Below are 21,302 nucleotides of genomic sequence, written 5' to 3' on the forward strand. Positions count from 1 at the left end.
AAAAATATTGTCATCCGATATCTATTATAAATTATTATCTATTAATCTCTACCTATATGCCAATAATATAATTCTTATTAATCTCTACCGATGTGCCAATAATATAATAATGTTACAGAATTATACCACCCATAGCTTTGAACTCGTAAATTATTATTGGCTGGTATTAAATAGGAAGGGCCGTTAATATCATATTCTACATTAACGATGTAATATTGCTGTGTCACTATTCCACATCGGTTTGTAGTTCGAAGAATTCCCGGCTGTTATGATTTGAAAATATGTTTTCAACTTTATATTGTAATTTGCCTGTAGTGCGAGGCATTTAAATGCACTGTAATGTCCATTTGACTAGATTTGTAAATATTGTACTCTTGTAAATTATTCGTAGACTGTAGGTAGTTGTCTGTAATGGATTTCAATTTAAACTACCTAGGTATTTAATAAAGAGACAGTCTTGGCGTGTCCCCTTGTTAGGTATGGGCATGGATAGGGCAGATGCAGTTGGCGTATTTCACTGATCGGTTTTTTTAACGGACAAGTAGGTGTACCTTCTGCCTCCTGTGTGCTGCCCGAGAGAGGGACATTTTTTGTTAGTCCCTCGGGAACCAGGAATCGAACCTGGGTCTAGTCAGTTCTACGCTCATGCTGTAACTAGTGAAGGCGTTAATAGGGGCTAGCGACCTTGACGACGATTTACAAGGCGGGATCGGGGGACCGGCGCGAAGCTACCGTAGTAAAAGTACGTATAAAAATTATTTAAAATGATATTTGGGTATGGAATCAAAATTTAAAACAACCATGCCCTGTGTTTCAATTTCATAAACACACTGTAAAAATACTACCATAATTGACGTTACATTGACTTAGCGTTTTGGTTTAAAGGCAAAAAATCTACCTCAGTTCATGATTTTTTTCCAAAAAACCTGATTGTAAAATAAACAAATTAAAACAACCATGCCCTTTATCATATTCGAAACTTTAATATACATTTTTTTTAGATATGTACTTTAAGAATCTAAGAAGAAAAACGGTTATAACTAGAGTTAATTTTCGGTATTAAAAGGTCATTCTACCCGATTCACGCCTGAATAATATACGTACGTAAATAAAAAATATTATAATCGAATTGTTCTCTGTATTCTTCGAATTATATGAAGAGGAAGATGATGCTATCCATACTAATATTATAAATGCGAAAGTAACTCTGTCTGTCTGTCTGTTACTCAATCACGCCTAAACTACTGAACCAATTTGCATGAAATTTGGTATGGAGATATTTTGATACCCGAGAAAGGACATAGGCTACCTTTTATTGCGAAATATGTACCACGGGCGAAGCCGGGTCGGACCACTAGTATAAAATAATTATTATAATAGGGAGTGTCAATGATAAAACAAAACATTATCTATTTTTTGATTATGATTGATTGAATTATAGATTTAGAAAACTTTTTGATTTATAGATTCGCTTCTTCGTTCGATCAATAAGAACCACGTTAGAACTTAGTACTATGGAATATTGGAAGCAAGAAACATCTACAACCATATTGGCTTATTACAAAATATATAAGAAGAAACTAAATACTTACCTTCCTCTTAAACCTGTCTATCTATTAAAGTTTAAAGTTCTAATTAGTTATATTTATTAATTACATAGGGACAGACAGACAGTGAAAAGGACTGTGTTTTATCCTATGTAGTGAGAATCAGGAATCATCAAAAATATATTTCGATTTACGAACAGAAGTCAAATCACGAACCTATAAATTGCTTTGGTTTTATTTACAGGAGCAAAATTATAATAAGAACTGCGACTTGTGATTTTCATATTTTCTGAATTACAAATCCTTAAACTTTCTTTAAAGTACATTTAATATTTTTAGACCCAACATTCTAACAAAAAGTGTTAAATTAATATCAGACTACACAAACATTAATTTTTTAATCAAAGCATTTTACGTTTCGTAATAAAAATCAATTCGGTAGTTACGATGGAATGATACACACAGTACAAGTACAGAAAGATCGAAAAAATTATAAATTTACTAATGCCTGATCTGAGTTCAGTATCGAATATTAATTATAGAGCTCTAGCTGTGATAATGTATTATACTAAAACAGACACTCCAATTTTATTATAGGCAAAGATATCGTGAGCATTTCATTAAAATGTAGGTAATTCATGTTCTTATATTATTACACAGCTAAACAAGTTGCATTTTATTTATTTGTTCAGATAAAGATTATTGAAGACTCTCCAGATAATATAATAAGTAATAACCTATTCTTAGATAATATCATAATATCAGAAAGATTATCATATTATTATCGAATATTCCTTTATCCTTATCTACGTCCAATATAATATTATTTGTAAGGGTAGGTGTAAAATAACAACAACTTTCATTTTCACACATTTGATTTATTTATTTAAGTATTATTAGATCTAGTTACTTAACTGGACATTACAATAATTAAAAGTAGGTATCTAAATATGTATCTAAATGGCTCTAAAAAAGGCAACGGCAAATTGATTTTCCCTAACGATGTTGATGAGCTTTTCTCAACTGTCGAAGTAGCGACGAGCGTATTATTTTAATTCCACATAAATTATACATGCACCAATATAATTGTTGTATAGTTACATAATCAATACAGATCTAGAATGGAGAATATTGAAAAAGCTAGGGAAATATGTGCGCTTTTAGGGCTTCACATAACCGGTAGAGACGCTAGATCACACTGTTGCAGAACTTCGTCGTAGTGAATTACAGCAAATTAATAACAAGAATTGAAGATCGTTTTTAACGGACTTTTGCAAAAAACAAAATAGGGTCTCTATTCATAGCGAATTTCTGTACTTTTAAAAGAGTTCCTTTATAAAAACTTTGTCCATAGTATGTGGGGGATCAGGTACGACGATTGGTTTGCCGTTAAATGTAATATCTGCGTAACGTCTCTCGTAAATGCATTTAAAGCCGAGTTTTTCAGCAGCTTTGGCTGAGTAGAAGCTAGATGTGTCTATCTGGATCAATCTGATGCCATGTTCTCGTGCTATTTTCCTGTAAATTATTAATAACTCGTTATTGAATAGTTAGGTACTTACTGTATATTCTGTATATTGGCAGCACTCACAGATCACAGAAACTATGGCAGCACTATTACAATATAATTAAAGAAAGTAATTTACATAATTATATAGCCGACCGGGAAAAGGGTATTAAATGCAAATAGAGTGCTATATTTCATAATATAAGTAGGTACTTACACCAGTAATAATAAAGAGACTAAATATAATTTCCGGTTACCTACGCAATATTTTTATGCGTGAATCATATATATTCGTGGTAATAGTGTCATAGGAAAATGTAATTAATCATCATACGTAGGTGGCGGTGGTGGTGGTGGTGTACATCATACACCACAGCTGTACACCTACCTATGCAAAACCGTCGATCTGTATCAAACAGGTGTTCTAATGTCGAGCGCTGGCCATAGCATATAGCCCTTTTATGACTCTCAAATATTTTTTATATACTAATATTATAAAGAGGAGAGGTTTGAAATTATGTATGTATGTATGTATGGTTTTCAGTTTTTCACGCATAAACTTCTCAACCGATTTTGATGAAATTTGGCACAGACAATCTTTAGACCCTGAAAAAGAATATAGGCTATCTTTTATGGCGAAATAATATGTACCACGGGCGAAGCCGGGGCGGACCGCTAGTAGAAAATAAACAACTATAGACAGAATACGAGATTCTAGCCACTCGCATTTTAAAGGTACATATATATAGATTTGTTCCATTATTCAATTAGATATATTACAATAAAATCCTTACTGAGCTTCCTCCATCATTTTTTTCATAACTCCCCTCTTCCTCCACGCCTTGTCAGTGGCCGCAAGGCTAATGTAAAATGATTCTCTATCATCAGGGTATTTTTCTTGTAAATTAGCTCCCGATCTTCCGGCAAGAACCCGTATGAACTTTTGTATTTTTATGTTTTCGTATTTATCTATGTTTAGTAGGTAGTCGATTGGCTGAAATAATTTATAGGAATTAAATGCTGTCTGCGTGCTACGAGCCAATAATAATTGGCAAGAGACCGCTCAGGACCCGGGAAGGTGGAGAGTTCTCTTTGGGTTTTCAGCGTCATAACTAAATAAAAAAAAAAATAAATAAAAAAAATGCGTGTAGGTAGATGCTGTAGGTCAGACATGAATTAAATTCAAATACAAATTTCTTTGAGAAAACTGCATTGTTCTACGTAATATTTTGTTCATATTTAATAGTAATTTAGTACCTAGTTACAAGTGTGTACAATTTTATTATATTAATTCCATATAATAAATTATCATAACTCTAAATTTGGCAACCGGATAATTAAGTGGCATTGTAAATATAAACTTTTTAGGGAAAAAAACACGGAACATAAATTTACTATTACTATTTAACTGTATTTAGGTATTCGTTTTCGTAGATATCCAAACAAAATAATCCAAATGGATAAATACAGGCTAATTTTTGATTTTTCTAAAATTGTTGAATATTCAAGGAATTTATGTTTTCTCTTTTATAATATTATATACCTATCATAAGTATTATTTACTGATTTTTAAATTAAAGACCGCATAATTCATAAACAAGCATAACCGAAGCAGCACATAAGAAACAAAAAATCAAACATCATTCACGTACTGGATGTAAAAACAGAGAAAAAATCAGGGAGACAACGCCAAATATTATTTTAAAAGAATTCTTAGATACTTACATCATGAATAAGACCTATAGTATTTACAAGAGCACCTATAATGTTCCCTTCAGCATCTTTTGCTATCACTGAAAGTGTTGTCAGAACATTTCGGCAATATTCCTCTAACTCAGGACAATATTCAGTTTCTGATGAGCAATATTCTAATGATTTAATCAGCGGTTCATCAAGGAAGTATGTTCTGTAATATAATTGGATTTATTATACCATTGACTCAATTGAGATGCTTAGTCATGAAATTATTCTGCTCATAGGTAGTTTGGCATCATTCAACCTTTGTTTATATTAAAGTAAGTTAACAAACAAAGGCTAATTTTCTTTATATTCATATTTACAGAATATTCATATGAAAAAAAGAAATACAAATAAAAATAAAATCATACCTTTTTAAAAATTTGATCACATTATCAATGTCGTGTTTCGTCACACGTTTGATGTGGAAGTGTATCATTTTGCTTCTTTCTGTAGGAATAATAATATTTTTTGGAACTATGTAATTTAAACCGAACTTTAGAACGAACATACAAATAAATTAAGTTACCATAACATAGTATAACTTCTTCACTTCACTTATACTAATTACCAAATAAAAATTTATTTTTATTATATTTTTCAGTACATATATTGTTTTATTTAATAGTTTTAAAAATACAAATAACAATAGTGTTGTTTCTCTGTTAACAGATGCGTATTAATTAATGGTTTATCTCTCACAGTTAGCTATAAATACATATAATATAATTGAGCAGCATGGGCAATCCCATGGAGTTCTCTTGCCAGATAAAGGCATAATTATTCCATAGGGGACAGAAAATTTCCAATTATCTGAATTAATCTAAATATTTATTATTTTAATACGACATAATATGAATGATCGTTCATCTATATCGACTATATGTATTATGAAATTATAGACGAATGATAAATCGCGTTTAAATTATGATTAACACATCATGAATCTATTATAAAGTATTAAATTTATTCATATGAATAATTATTGTGAATTTTTATTCACTTACCTTTTTTCTTAATATGAATTATCTATTTCAGAGTTTCCGTATATTATGATAACTGTAACTGTAACTGTTTGTAATTAAAATATTATGTCCAAGTATCTTTTCTCTGAATGTGTTTGGACGAAATGATTGTTCAACTCTGTGCTTCAATGGCTAATGAATAACTGCCAGGGCGACAATTTGTTTATAAACGAAATTTATATACGAGACAATTAAGACCAATAATTGTGAATTGTATCACTCAAAAAATAAGGAAAAAATTATTTGTATTCAGAACCTTTACAAAGTTTTGGGAACGTCGCAAAAACTAAATAATTTTTTTTCGTGTAATTATTCGGTCATTTTATTTTTTTTCGTGCGACGTTCCCAAAATATATAGGTAGGTCTATTATCTAGATATCACATAAATCTTGTTGTTGCAATTGTTTTCTAATAATCTGACTCTTGAAAAAGTATTTATAGAATGTAGATGTATCAAAATGAAAAAAAATATTTTTAAAATATTTTGCTATTGTATGTATCTACTGTATATTTAAATTAGAAACATTTCACACTAGGTTCTTTATTAAAATATTTTTCTATTTTTTTTCACGTAAATCAATATCTATCTACTCTTTCATGATTTAATGACAAAAATGCATTAGATACAAATTCGTCGTTTTTAATATTACATTATGTTTATTATTATCAATTATGTTAATAATTATGACATTATATTAATTGTGGTTAGTTTTCCCAATTATCCTCAAAGAAATGTAGCACAAAGTTAAAATTTGCCAATTTATTACGTCAAAGGGGCCTATAATCTAGTGAAGATTGTGTGACTCAGTGATTCAAATAATAATTTATATGATGTAATATTGTGAGATATTCATAATTAAATAAGGGCCTTTAGGATTTAAGTTTATTAAAAAAAAAACAATAAAATTATATAATGTGCTGATATATTCAGAAATTAAATTATATTATACAATTAAAGACTATGGAAAATGTATCTGTTGAAAGTGTTGATATTCGTGGATTCAGATAATATCAGAAGGTACAATAATTATTCACGTTCAGCTTAAAGTTTGTAGGATTGTTGTAATTGATTTACACTTTATAAATACAGTAAAAAAAATCTAAATCGATCTGATATTAGCTATCGGGGCCAAATGTAGATTTTTATCATAAAGAGTTTTAATGCAAAAATTGTAGTTAAGATTATACTTTTTTCTCAGAGCGTTTCTGAGATAATATAACGATTTAAAAATTTAAAAGCACTATATGTTGTAAGATTTGTTGCATGGCTCGTCAATGTTCAATATGCTTGTTTAAATAAGGGTAGGTAATAAAAAATAAAACACGCAAGTTCAGTTACATATCAGATTTATTCGATTAATTATTATTTATTATCAATACAAATAGGTACACGCTAATACTAAGATACAATTTTACAAAACAATATTGCATCACATAAATTTTGACTATGTCAACAATTGACGCTTAAAATAAAAATATCTTAATGTTTGTACATAATAAAGGAACCACTAACTAAAGCTACACAAATTCATTTTTAAAATATTATGTATAAAGTATATGCTATTTTATTTCTGCAGGCGTTAAATTTTACAATTATTATGACATCTCTTTTTTCTATGAAATTAATATCTCATTTCCAAAATCGCGTAATACGAATGTTATTTATGACTAAAATGAATTTTACACAGCCTTAAAACCTAAAATTATTATAGGTACATACATGCAAACAGTTTTTTGGTTTATACTGAATTTAAAAAGCCTTTTTCATGTTACAGGCATTTTTTAATGACGTATATTATGAACATAGCCATTCGACAATATGTAGTTACAAAAAAAAAAAAAAAATTACATAAAAACCTTAACATAATAATATTAAGTGTTTTAAATAGCAAGTATGTTTTACAAACTGCTATTTTTTCTTGAAAATTGAGCGAAAATTTGTATTTTTTTTAATAATTACCTATTTTTTCATTTATAAAAAATGAAATGAAATTACTTTGGAATGTGGTTATCCGATAAAGCATTAAAAATACATAATTATCATTATACTATAACAGCCAATACTTGATTTCGAATCTATATTTTTGTAAGCACTAAAATAATACTAAAATTAGACTTATGTTATAATGACGAATTACAATTAAAAGTTAACTCTAAAAACATGTTGCCTTAGTCTGAATTATTCGCTTTTTGAAAGCGAAGCCTTTTTTGCTCTTGTCTCTGTTAATTACCTGAAAAATAAAAACAAAAATTAATAAATGTTAAAGAATTACGTTATATTTAAACACTAGCTGCTCCGCGCGGTTTCACCCCCGTGGCTCCACCCCTGTTGGTCGTAGCGTGATGATATATAGCCTATAACCTTCCTCGATAAATGGGCTATCTAACACCGAAATAATTTTTCAAATCGGACCAGTAGTTCTTGAGATTAGCGCGTTCAAACAAACTCTTCACCTTTATAATATTAGTATAGATAATGCTGCAATTTTTATGGTATAAATTTTATTTGAACAAACATGTCAGTCATCAGTGGTAGCTCGGAATAGAGCACGCGGTATACGTTCTTGTAGTTGTAACACAATAAATAAATAAATATACATATAATTGACTGACCGGTTGGCTTGGTTGGTAGTGGCCCTGCCTTCCAAGCCAGAGGTCGTGGGTTCGATTCCCACCCGGGGCAAATATTTGTGTGATAAACAAAGATGTTTGCTCTGTGTCTGGGTGTTAATTATCTATATAAGTATTTATATAAAATTATATACATATATGTATGTTTATCAGCCATCTGGTTTCCACAACACAAGCGAAAGCTTAGTATGGGATCTGATTGTGCCGTGTGTGAAAATTGTCCTGAAATATTTATTTATTTATAAACTACTCACTTCACAGCTGCTTGATATACACTCTCGCTTCCAAATGCGGTGGGTCGGGTTGAGGTGCGTATGGCAGCTCGGAATAGAGCACGCTGTATACATTCTTGTAGTTGAGGCGTCCAGCCGCCGCGGCGGAAAACGCGGAGGTCGTGTCTATGCGGGACGCGCTTGCGCCGATCTCCCGGGCTAAGCGTCTGATAAATAGATTAATAAAATATATAAATAAAAATAGATATAGAGACACCATGTAATATTGGGATGGAAATAAAGTATCCTGTTGAAATCACAATTACTTTAAGGGTAATAATTTTTTATATATCTCGAAAAATTATCAATGAATATCGTAACCATTTCAAGAACGTGTTCTCACAAGCCTGTAATTATTTTGAATGTTTAACAATTATTGTATAGAATATAGAGAATACTTTATTGGATGGATATAATTTTATTAGGCAAGGCTTGAAAATATCTAAAGCCCTAGAATGAAAGTTTCTTGATCAGCTAAGAAAGTAGGTATCTCTGAAAATTTTAAAGAAAGAAATTATTATGAAAATGTTAACGTATAATTTACGCAAGTGAATCGACTTATACCTATGTAATGTGTACAATGTGCATATAACAATACGTAGGACGATCGTAGGTATGCCAAGACGCACATGGTGACAGCCCGGAAGCTAATAGCAGACAATTTCGCAATTATACAATTTAATCATTAGCATGTCATTCATGTTTATAGGATTTGTGTTATTAGTTTAATTGTATAATCTTTATTATTGCTAAGCTAACAAAGATACATATTGGTCTGCGCTCTGCGGAGCTATCGAGATATTACCGGGTTGAGAGTTCATTGAAATAAGCCATTAAAAATATTACTTCACGTGCAGTTAACAATAATAATAAAAATGTGCGTTATTGTCATTTTTTAACATAAACTGGGGTGTTTCTTGTAATTCACTGTAAAAGATCGTATATTTTACGATATTTTTAGTAGATACGTGTACGTAAAAAAAACTTTAATTTTAGCAAGCGTTAAATAACAAAGGTCGTATCATTTTGAATTATTAGAGAATGGAGGTTCTATTTCGGGTACATGTTCGAGAATGACTTTACGTCTGGCGATGAAACCTATGTAGGTAAGTAATATGTATATATTCAAAATATTTTTTATTGTTTAAACGTATGGTATAAATGTCTTGTAGTGGAATTCAGACAAATAAATAAAGTTTAGAAACAATTAATTATAATAATTACGGAAAGACTTTTATAAAACTGTTAAAAATAGCTGATATGTTTAACAAGAGACAGATCTCATGTAATATAATCACTGATTGACTTACGCGCCTGATAACAAACAATGAATGCAATTAAAACTTATACAGTGTCAATTACTGCAATAATTAGACAATTCAAAAATGACTAATTAACGACTTACTTCCTAAATAAGATCACAATAGCATCGAGGTGAACTAGTAAATCATTTAGGTCTATAAATCACGACGTGTGTCACATGTCTGAAACTCATGCGGAATCGATCATAATAAGACTCCTGTTTTGTGACTAATTTATTTGTAGTCATAGCCTATGCCGGATGCACATTGTATTGGAAATCAAGCGAGTGGTTAGTGTATAAGGAGTAAGGACACTAAACCGAACAATAAACTTAAGGTGGGCATTCATTCAGTCCATGGCATCAAATGCCGCGAGTCGCGACCACAATATGATCGTGAAAGTGAAATTCCGATGGACTGTCGAAAAAATTGCATTTTCACCATTTCGCTTAAAACATTGGACGACGCACAAAATTGACTGGCCGTGAATGTCCACTAGCCCTCTTGAATGAAATAGGGTGTCAGTAAATCTCGATTGAAGCCCCACTGTCACTGTACAGGAATTTAATGCAGATTTCACAAATTTTCAATAAAGATTCTTCATATTATAAAATATGAGAAGATCTATTTTATATAATATGAATCTGGCTTTGAACTGGGACTTCTCTGTCGATGGTGCCCCTACTAGACCAAGGAGGCAGCTAAATATTGTAAATTTGTAATGTAAAAACAATTCCAGTTGATACCTGAGAGTTTACTTGTTATGAAAAAAGCCGACTCTTATTTCTTTTTCTCAAGATATTTACACGAGATAAAGTGGCCGTATTGATTTATTGGAATAATTGTTTTTCATTTCTGAATTCTTAACTTTAAAAAAAATACGTACATTTCTTAAGTCAACTCATTTTAATCGTACTAAAACCGAAATTAAAATCACACGACGTCTTTTTCACAAGAGGTTATGTGAAACTTACAAAACTGTGTTACATACCTACCCCTTTCTTTTTTTTATTTTTCATTTTTGTTTCTTGGAGCATTATTATGTTGCATTTAAATATAACTTGTTAAATTGATTCATTATCTCAATAAAAACGTGGCTTACATTAAACTTGACCCAAGAAATCAAGAATTATCGTTAATTAAATCAAGAAATGTCCACTACGGCACCTTGGCCTAAACCTGGGTTTCTAGAAACTCATTGAGACCTAAACAGAACCATTATTAATAAGGCATTTAACATGACTAACAGATATTATTATAAAATAATAATTATAGTTCGTTAAAGGTTTTGCAAGCATGAAAAAAGATCAACGCTATTACGTGGTTTAAACGTTCATTATAGTATTTATAAGACAATAAATACGGTGTTGTCTTATTTTTAAACGTAGCTTTTAAATGTAAAATAGATAATGTATTTATGCAGGTTATCATTTGCAACGATACATGGTATTTGTCATTATCTTACACCTGATAAAAAAAAACTTAACTATAACGAATGAAGGGAAATTACAAATGTTGTGCACATAAAAGCACCTTTTATACTTATTTTATAAACTTAATTGTATCTCCATACTTTGTAGATTAATATTTTGAATATGATGTCGTTTATTTACTCAAAAGAAAAATTATTTATATTGTACATTCAACAGATTCTTGACTTGTCACTTGCAAACGACATTTAGACAAAATTAAATGAAGATAAATAATTATATGTACACAAATTATTCAGGGGAATGATTAATTTGTAATGGATTAACATAAATTCACCTCCCCATATATAACTACTACATATTATGGCGACTAATAAAAATTATAATAAGGTTAATATTGAGTTCAATGCACAATCTTCTAAAGAGATTGTTATAATTTATAAATTTATTTGTGCTCCTTGTTTGGATTGTAATTATATTTTTTACATAGCTAGTAACTAAACAAAGCCTTCTAAGGACAAATTGATTAAGTGTACAATTATTTAAATGAGGCGATTGTGGTCATTTTTTATTATTTCTAAACTGTTTTGCGTCAAAACTGCGGATGAAAAAAAAAAGAATTGCATATAAGAACATATTTTACTATGTTGCTTTTTTAATGGATTAAATATGTTAATAAAATTGATGGTAACTACTTCTTAAATTTTAAAGTAGATGTTGTGCATAGGTTTTTCCGACATTACAGGTTTATGAGAACTTATTTGAAATAATAGACGATAGTAATCAAACTTTGGCAGTGAGAATAATTATTCTCGTTTAAAAATGTTCTATAGGCGGTCAAGGAAAATGACGGCACGCGCCATTTTCTCGGCCGAGCCACGTCCATATATCTCTACCTTATAGAGCTGCTTCGCTCGCTATATTAAAATTTTAAAATTATAGAAATAGGGGCGGAATAATAAATCCGTCACTGCTGTTAATAATTATACTGCTGACAGCATAATCTTAGGCGCTGTGAAACTATGGCAACAATGCAATACATAAGAACGTACCTATTATCATACATAATGTACTGCTTGTCAGTTGCTCTGCAATTATGTTGGTAGTTATCGATTATAATCACGGTAATATACATGTCATGCATAATATAAAGATTGATTTATACGTGGACCTCAGAGAACCTATGGTGGTATCTAGAATTTTCCAATAGGTCCCCTTTACCTATAAGTGTTAATTTTAATATACTATTTATTATTTCTATCTGAGAGGTGAAAGAAACGAGAGTTAGAGATGAGTTATACGTCTCTAAGTCCTGCCCTTTACAAGGAAAGTGAACATGAGAAAGCGAGGATTATAACTTTTATTCCCATATCAAGGACACTTAAAAATATAAATAAAAAATTACAATACAAACTACTATGTATTACAAATTGTAAGTGTAAAAGTTTGTATGGATGTGAAGTGTTTGTTTCTTTTTCGTGTAAAATAGATATTAAGCGATCGAGCTAAATCTCGTATATCTATACAATACTGTTATATCCTTTTCAAATTCGCGCAACACGCAAAACTGAAGGCTAAATATAACAATGTAGGTATGTATTAATTAAATTGTACTTAACAAATACTAATCAACCACAGACAATAAACCGCAACATGTTTTATGACATTCAATCACGAATCACACCTCTTTCGGTTCCGCTAACTTTTTACTACCGTGTTGCAAAGAAAATCAAATCAATGAATGTTGACAGTAACTTTTATGTGCCCATTTTAAGGCGAACAGGTATTATTTCCGCGATATAAAAAAGTATTGCAAAGAATCTAGTCGATTGTATAAGTATGTGGTATTGTTACAATCTCTGCACATACGTGTCGCATAATAAATCTTAATATAGCTTTATTATCCTGCATATTAGATTAAATGTATTGGAAACTTCAACATTAAATGCAAGTCATAAATGATTGTAATCTAAACTGAAGCATTTTTCAATTATATGTATTATGTCTTTAAAATATAATAATACTGGTAGTAACTCTATATAATAATTGGCTTTTCGTATAGTTGTTAAGTTGTTACGATCATTTAAAAGAAAATCTTACTTCACCATTAAAACAAAGAGACGTTTTGTTCTTATCCTACCACTTCCGTTTCACAATTTATTTATATTTCAATACCTGAAAACAAATCCGTGCATTTGGAGCGTAAACCGTGCATATAATGGATTCGTCTTGCTAGGCTTATTTGCAATTCTTTGAATAAAGAAAATCGATAGTGTAACCACAGTGTAACTTCGATAAAGTTCTTTTGCAACTGTCTACTCAACTTTTCTATGTTGTCTTTATATATTTACTAGCTTTCCGCCCGCGGCTTCGCCCGCATTTTCAAAGATAAACCCGCATAGTTCCCGTTCCCGTGGGATTTCCGGGATAAAACCTATCCTATGTGTTAATCCAAGTTACCCTCTATATGTGTGCTAAAATTCATTGTAATCGGTTCAGTAGTTTTTGCGTGAAAGAGTAACAAACATCCATACAAACTTTCACATTAATTATAATATTAATAGGATTTACATAACATCAATTAGGATTTTTTTTTAATTTTAACAAAAGATGCAATCCTCGTATAAATGCCATATACCAACCTAAGGGTTTATTTGCATTTTTGAACCAACTATTTAAAAACAGGATTCAGGAAGCTCATCTGTATTAAATGCAATGGCCATTATTTAAATGTGCTCCATCATGTATAATTGTGCTGGCAGATTATTTTCCAATCAGTTTGGAATTAGATTGGCCACGCATTTTTTCTTTCAAGGCTTTTTAGACTCAATCAATTTTTTGTCACTTAAATTACGATATATTTAAGACAAAGTTCTTCTTATGAAAATTATTTCCTTGTCTATGAAATAGACTTGCTAAAAAATATTGTATAATATTCGCAATTGCTATGATAACTGATATGCATAGATTACTTATAATATTTTTTTTAATACATATACTAACGTTTTATGGATAGTATGAATGAGAAACTGCTTATAGTATGAATAAGAATTATTTATCATTGTTTAGTCAACAAGCATATTTTTTATTGTTTGTGTGATTCTAGTATTTGCCTTTGATTTGAATAATGTGCAGAAATTATAGATACCTATGGATTATAATATTTTATCGTTTATATGAGATATCGATTGTAATTTAGTTCGTCTAGTCACCGTCTCGCACTTTTTGATTGATGTCGAAGGCCTCTACAAATTGCTTATGAATAAATTCTTAGTATACGTCTGGTTTAATATACGAAAGATTTTATTTGTAATCAATCATGCTTTATCTGTTTGAAATGGATTGAATTTAAAGGTATTTAACTATGTGACATAACGGTTAGTTACTAATATATTTGACCTCTTATAATAGCATTATTTAAATGATAAATCGAATATGCATATGTTGAAGCCAATCAGCCGTTTAATTAATAGCCTAGGCTAAACGTAAAGTGAATAGACATTTATTAGGTCAGCGTGCTCCATCCTAAACCACGCTTGTCGCTTTTCATCAGGCAAAGTGATAGTCAAATGCTTGCCTACTCATCAATTATAAAAAAGGCTCTTGATTAACTTGTTTAATTAACTAGGTAGTTGTAACTACATATTAATTAATGTGTAACGATACTTTTAGAACATTAATTTAAAATTGCCATTTTATGAAGAACCTAGGCTATTAATGAAGCGGCTGGTTTAACCTTAAATGAATACTCACTCAGATTCCTCACAAAGGATCCTCATCAGTCCCCTGCCTCTCCAGTCTGGGTGTGTAGAGGCTATCCTGATCTCCAGAACTGTATCACAGGAAGTTGGTAGTTTGTCCCAGATCCTCGCTTCCCTGTCCAGGTGACTGAGCAGTTTGAGAATCCGCTTGAACTTTGGGTGGGGACAGTCTTCTGATTTGTCTGTGTAGTCTACCTCCTGGGGAATGACAAATTTATAGTTATTTGCTTTTAAGTCTAATATATGAAGAATGGAAAGGACTTCGTGAGAAAGGATGAAAGTAGGTATAAAGGCCCTACATAGTAGGTCATTCAGGAGGTGGACGCTTGTGTCATAATGTATCGACAATCTGCATTCCTAAATACAATAGCTTAGATAAATTATTTTTATATCTACATAAAAAGTTTTCAATTTTGAAATATTTTATACTTAGTGTTTTTTATTTTTATAGACATCCGTTGCAGTGACGCAATAAGTACAGGTAAATTAGCTTGGAGAAATTTTTGCGTTTGTAGTAGTGTATGGTCAGCAAATAAAATAAAACAACATTTTATTTTTAGTTTTTATTTTATACAAGGGATTTTAAATTAAACTATATGTGTTTCTCCTCTGAAAAAGATGAGACTTTATTTTAATATTTGCACATTTAACATACATATAACTTTTACATTAACAATGTTACTAAAATGAAAAATTTACTAACCTGAAAAAGAAACGACATTTAAAGTTTAATTCTTTAGTTTGAGAAGTCAAAGGCTTGCCTCGACCATGTTTTAACACTGGAGCCATATTGAATTAACAATATAAAGTTACAACACTTACACACAAATTAAACACTAGTTATGGCCCTGCCTTCATACAAAACTGCTGAATACGCCGTTCGCACGGGAATAGAATGTGGATGCGATTTCCCTTAGTTAGCATCCAAGCTTACGTCTTTATAATTATTAAACTGTATAAATTCATTCTTTAACTCCGGTCTGCATCGTGCAGACATGGGTGTAAAAGTCTCATTTTAGCTATTAAAATATGTAGTTTTTAAGTACATCTGAGTTTTCATTTGGGGCCTCCGGCTGCGGGACATGTAATTCACTTCAACAAATATTATAACAATAATAACAAATAATAACAACAATCAACAAATACAAAATTTATCAATTAAACTACGTACATAATAATTATAATTTTTGAATGAAATGTGCTTTATGTTCTAACGGTACCAAACGACTGCACGTGGCACCTGCGGACAGCGTAAACTGGTTTATTCTGGTTTTGTGCGTGTTTCCACTTTCCACTATCAAGTGACGATTTATTTATTTGTTTTGTTTCGTAATTATTATGGTCAAATATTAATTATGAAACAAATTATTATGGACACGATATTTTATTGTTTCACGGTAGTCGCCTTGTCGTTTGCTCAAGGACGTAAAATTGAATGATATATTTTTTTTATAAAGTCAAAACTCAAAACCATTTTCTTTCAAATAAAAACTTGTTTTTATTGAAAACAAAAGTGTTGCTAGGAATAAGTATAAAATTAAATAGTAATGTTAGGATATCGAAACATTTTTGTATAGGCCAGAACGATATAGTGGAAACACGCTCTAAGATCTGAGTAATATACACACCACTACATATGCAAAAAATTCTCCAAGCTAATTTACCTGTAATTGTTTTCAAAATGCTTGCTGAAGCTTCAAAATGGTTCAATTTCGAAAATTTTCATGTTGTTTTTATGACTTCCGACACAGATGCGCAATGAAGTAATAATTTTTTTGTACGATACTTGTTCGGTTTAATTTAAATTGTTTTGTTTGTTTTGATGGGAAATTAAATTGCATGGAATTGAAAGGTATTTTACTTGACTGTTAAAATAGTTGAAAAACAAGTCAAATTATTGGAAATGTTTCTAACAAATATTTAGTTAATTCTGACGGCATTATTATCTTAGATTGAAGCATCAGAATACGTAATAATCAAGTTTGAAAGTGGAATTAATTTATTTTATCATTCAAAATGCAATAAATTAAAAAATATGAATAACAAAAATAATACATCAACTAGCTTTCCACCCGCAGCTTCGCCCACGCAGTCAAAGAAAAACCCGCATAGTTCCCGTTCCCGTGGGACTTCCGGGATAAAACTTATCCTATTTCCCGGGATAAAAAGTAGCCTATGTCCTCTCTCGGATATCAAAATATCTCTATACCAAATTTCATGCAAATTGGTTCAGTAGTTAAGGCGTGATTGAGTAACAGACAGACAGACAGAGTTACTTTCGCATTTATAATATTAGTATGGATTTAATATCAAAATGATGTTCGATATTTCGATATGAATATAGTACCAAAAAATCAGAAGAAAAAATCAATGAGGATAAGAAATTTTCCAAAATTAATGGATGTTTCAAGAATCATTTGTCTTTCATTAATTTCCAATACGTGGAAGGATTAATGAAAAACTGAATTTCCGACTCCAAATTACTTGTGACTTGCTTGTGACATTGTCAGAGTTACATAATACCTATCAAGAAAGTTTGATTTCAGGGATTGTTATGTATATTGTGTCCTCTTATTATCCCTGCAGAAGGTAAAAATATGGGTTGATGATGATGATGATATAAGCGTCCATTCGTCTCTCAAAAATAATAATTTTCTTATTTTCACAAAATATGTTGTGCCTTATTATATACCTTCCTCGATAAACGGACTACTTATACCAGACATGAGACAAGTATTTTATGAAATAAGTACCTAACTGTAGGTATCAAGTTATCAACTTTCATAAATAATTGTTTCTATATTTATATTATGACATTATAGTTATTGAACTTTTGTATGGTTTTGAAAACATTTATTGTTTATATAACATGTTTTAAAGGTAATGGTTTATACGTTTTCTCAGAAACTGCATTCAGTATATGAGCCTATAAAAATTTCAGGGGCATATTTTATTTGTGCTTTGTAAGATTGACTTTTAAATTTAGCTACGAAAGGCGGATGGAGCTATAAATCATAAGAATGATTAAATTAAATTAATGTACAATTACTTTTGAGCCATAATAAAAATAATTGTTTGTTGACTAAAAACTTTTTGATATTAAATTACTTAATTCAAAATAACAATGCCAATACGCGTAAAAGTGTAATAGACAGACGGGCAGAAAATTAATATTGACAAAGAGTCAAATATTAATTCAGACACCAGAATATCTATCTACCAGAAGTTATATTCTTTGTTAAAAAGACGAATCGCCTGTTTATTTAGATTGTAAGTACCTATATTTATGCTACGACATTCAACTACGAAGGGACTAACGCCCTTGCAAGAGGTTTCCTTCCCTTTCCAATTATCGGGTTTCTGTCAAACACATTCTTAACGTCGGGAGGAATAAACATAGACGTGATAAATATTGATCAAATGTCCTGAAATTGAAAACATTTTCTTGTATAATGAACACAGAAAATGCTTACAAACGCTTTAAGATATGGCGATAAGAAAAATATATGAAAATAATACTATTAAATGGAAATTAGTAGCTAGAGTTGTTGTTTATTTTCACTTCTAGATATCCATCTAACAATTTTGTGATAATCAGTATTCAGCACTTAATAGCATTCTAACGCGAACGTCACGCTGCAGCTGTGGCCACGCTTATCAAAATTTTCATTAAATAGCTATACGAAGAGAAGTAGATTACTGCACAAAACATTTAATTTCAAGTTCAGATAACACTATAATTTGTAAATAAAAAAATATTAGACCGATAAATATAACTTTAATACGTTTAATATTCAGAGCGTGTAATTCTCGCGACATTAATCGACACCTGGCCGGAAGAAACATATTAAAGATATTTATTTACATTACCTTTGGCACGTGCTTCGTTTAACTGACTGTGCTGACAGGAAAGGAAGTAAGGTTTTGAAAACTGTCTTCTTACAAAACTCTTTCAACATGGCACGCGCTACACTTTATAAATTGTTTTGGTAATAGGTACCTACAGGTAAGTTGAAAAATATCCCAATGTTAAGGTGATGAATTAATTTTTCTAACATTTACGGCCCTTTTTAAACCTTCGTAATTTTTATATTATTAAAGTTGTCGTGATGAAAATTCTTGACAAGAAAGTTCAATAGTAACACAATACGTCTACCGTTTTAGAAACATGATTCCATGATATTTTCTCGATAGAAAAAAAATACAAAGATCTCATTGTTATTTTTTTTTAATCTCTGGCATCTTCAAAATAACAAACGTAAAGTTACGACTTTTTAGATATTAACTATAAAATATACAACCTATACGTCTACCGTGTTAGAATTTTGAAATATGCGATGGTTTTGAAATAAACAAGAAATACTTGAAATTAGCGCCTGACCAGCCAATATAGCGAGAGCCGCCCTGTACCTTCCTACCCCGATCGCTGCACGAGTCATTCCCGCTACGGCCGTCACACGGGGAACTTGTGTCGCTTGCGCAATCGTAAAAAAGGGTGACAACACGATAAGACAAAATGAGACAAATGGGGACAATAAAGAAAATAAGAAGAAGAAACATAAAGGTTGGAGGAAAAAGAATGCTTACAATTGGAACAAAGTAATGAAGTAAGTTGGTTTTATTTTAAATTTGATGATAATTGTATTATAGACGATGTTTGATATGTATGTACCCCTGTTTTAAGTACATAACGAATGTGTAAGATTTTTTCATTTATAGCATAAATAATCTTTTCAGAAATCCGGAATCCAGAAGGAAAATAAACCCACTGATTGTTCACAATGTGAACCCACTCCTTCGTAAGTACCTTTATTCAGTCAAAAATGTATGTTATCAACGCTCTACTGGTTTTATCGCATGATTCCATTTTTAGCAAAAAGCAACAAAGTGCAAAGAAATAAAAAATCATGGTGAACTTAGTGGAAGTATGGTGGACGTAATATGGAATTATGGAACAGGAGCTCGTTGGAGTAGTATTATATTTTAAAAAAATACGAAAAAATTTCAAGAATTTCTTAGTAGGTGGTAGATAAGTATGTTGTATAAAGAATTTGATGTTGATATTTATTTCATTTATACTTACTACACCTGTGCGGGAAATTGCTTAGTACTAAAACCGGTTTATCTTCATATTTACATAGTAATGTGAGTTTTCATTTCGAAAAATTTTGTGTAAGTATATTAAATTGAGTTCCTAGGTGATCTGGAAACACAATTGGGCCCGGAGGATGGCGCTGCAGTCACTCCTCCTAATCACATGAACCGATTTGGATGAATATTTGTGTGCACATTTCATTGTTGTGGGATGATTGGTTGATTCGTTTTCACATTAGCTAATATTATGTATTTTTGTTGTTAGAAAGTAAACTTAATTTAATGTTTATAATACATTATTATTGGTATAAATAAGCCAGTGTTCGTCTCACATTGCTGTACCTGCCTACCTATCCTACCAGGGCCTAACTTTGTTCTGGCTATTTTTATTTCTTTCCTTTACATAAACAAATTTGTGATTGGAATACTCCTAGTTATTTTGATTATTTGTAATGAATAATTACAATTATAATGGAGTGCAAAAAATAAATAATTTGGAAAATCCAAAAGTGCACGCCTCATAATTTTTTTTAATAAATATTTATTAATTATTATTTTTGTTTATTTAATAACAATTAAACCACATCGAATCAGACCCTGAAAAATGAAAGGGTTCTATTCCTGAGCATACTCAAGCGTAAGAGAAAAAAAAAGACTCGATTAGTAAAGTATTTCGGTCGCTATCGTGTTAACAAGAAAAAGGATCCGCACATACAGACACACGGACGTCCAAGACAGAACTTTTTTAAACTGTTTTTTAACTAGTTTAAATAACAAAAATGACATCAAAAATATCATGAACGTTAAAAATAGTGTTTTTTCTTAATATGTGTGTGTATGTATTATCTTACAAGTGCAATGTATGATACATAAAGACATTTTAAGTTTGAAAAATCAGATGTTTTGCGCGAAGTGACAGTAGTACTCACCTCAACGCTTCGCTTATGAGGCGTGCAATACATGCGTCAATATATTTTGTGTTTTTTTTAAACAATTT

At 30.7% G+C, this 21,302-nt stretch overlaps 2 protein-coding genes and 1 long non-coding RNA gene across 3 annotated transcripts in view; 1 reads left to right on the top strand and 2 right to left on the bottom strand.

Moving 5' to 3' along the window:
• Window positions 1-2,829: 2,829 nt before the first annotated feature.
• On the bottom strand, window positions 2,830-5,267 carry LOC149906965 (arylalkylamine N-acetyltransferase 1-like). The gene is made up of 4 exons (XM_090104020.1): window positions 5,163-5,267; window positions 4,780-4,960; window positions 3,849-4,048; window positions 2,830-3,065 (listed from the first exon to the last, which is right to left on the bottom strand). Exons 1-4 carry the CDS (start codon window positions 5,228-5,230, stop codon window positions 2,867-2,869), a joined length of 648 nt encoding a protein of 215 aa, XP_089960146.1. The 5' UTR covers window positions 5,231-5,267; the 3' UTR covers window positions 2,830-2,866.
• A 2,453-nt stretch (window positions 5,268-7,720) lies between these two features.
• LOC149906966 (arylalkylamine N-acetyltransferase 1-like) overlaps window positions 7,721-21,302 on the bottom strand; it is a 32,967-nt gene continuing 19,385 nt past the window's right edge. Inside the window, exons 4-6 of the mRNA XM_090104018.1 lie at window positions 15,204-15,409; window positions 8,702-8,886; window positions 7,721-8,047 (exon numbers count right to left, since the gene is read on the bottom strand). Coding sequence (XP_089960144.1) covers window positions 8,703-8,886; window positions 15,204-15,409 — 390 coding nt within the window. The 3' untranslated portion in view covers window positions 7,721-8,047; window position 8,702. The remainder of the gene's footprint in view (window positions 8,048-8,701; window positions 8,887-15,203; window positions 15,410-21,302) is intronic.
• Window positions 19,527-20,681, top strand: LOC149906967 (uncharacterized). The gene is made up of 3 exons (XR_016456936.1): window positions 19,527-19,818; window positions 19,949-20,010; window positions 20,085-20,681. It is a non-coding gene; the product is annotated as an uncharacterized LOC149906967 (long non-coding RNA).

This window comes from Colias eurytheme, chromosome 7 (assembly GCF_061535395.1).
Source record: "Colias eurytheme isolate Ceu_HAF_F1 chromosome 7, ilColEury1 Martin Lab GWU primary, whole genome shotgun sequence".
In the NCBI taxonomy this organism is placed as follows: domain Eukaryota; kingdom Metazoa; phylum Arthropoda; class Insecta; order Lepidoptera; family Pieridae; genus Colias; species Colias eurytheme.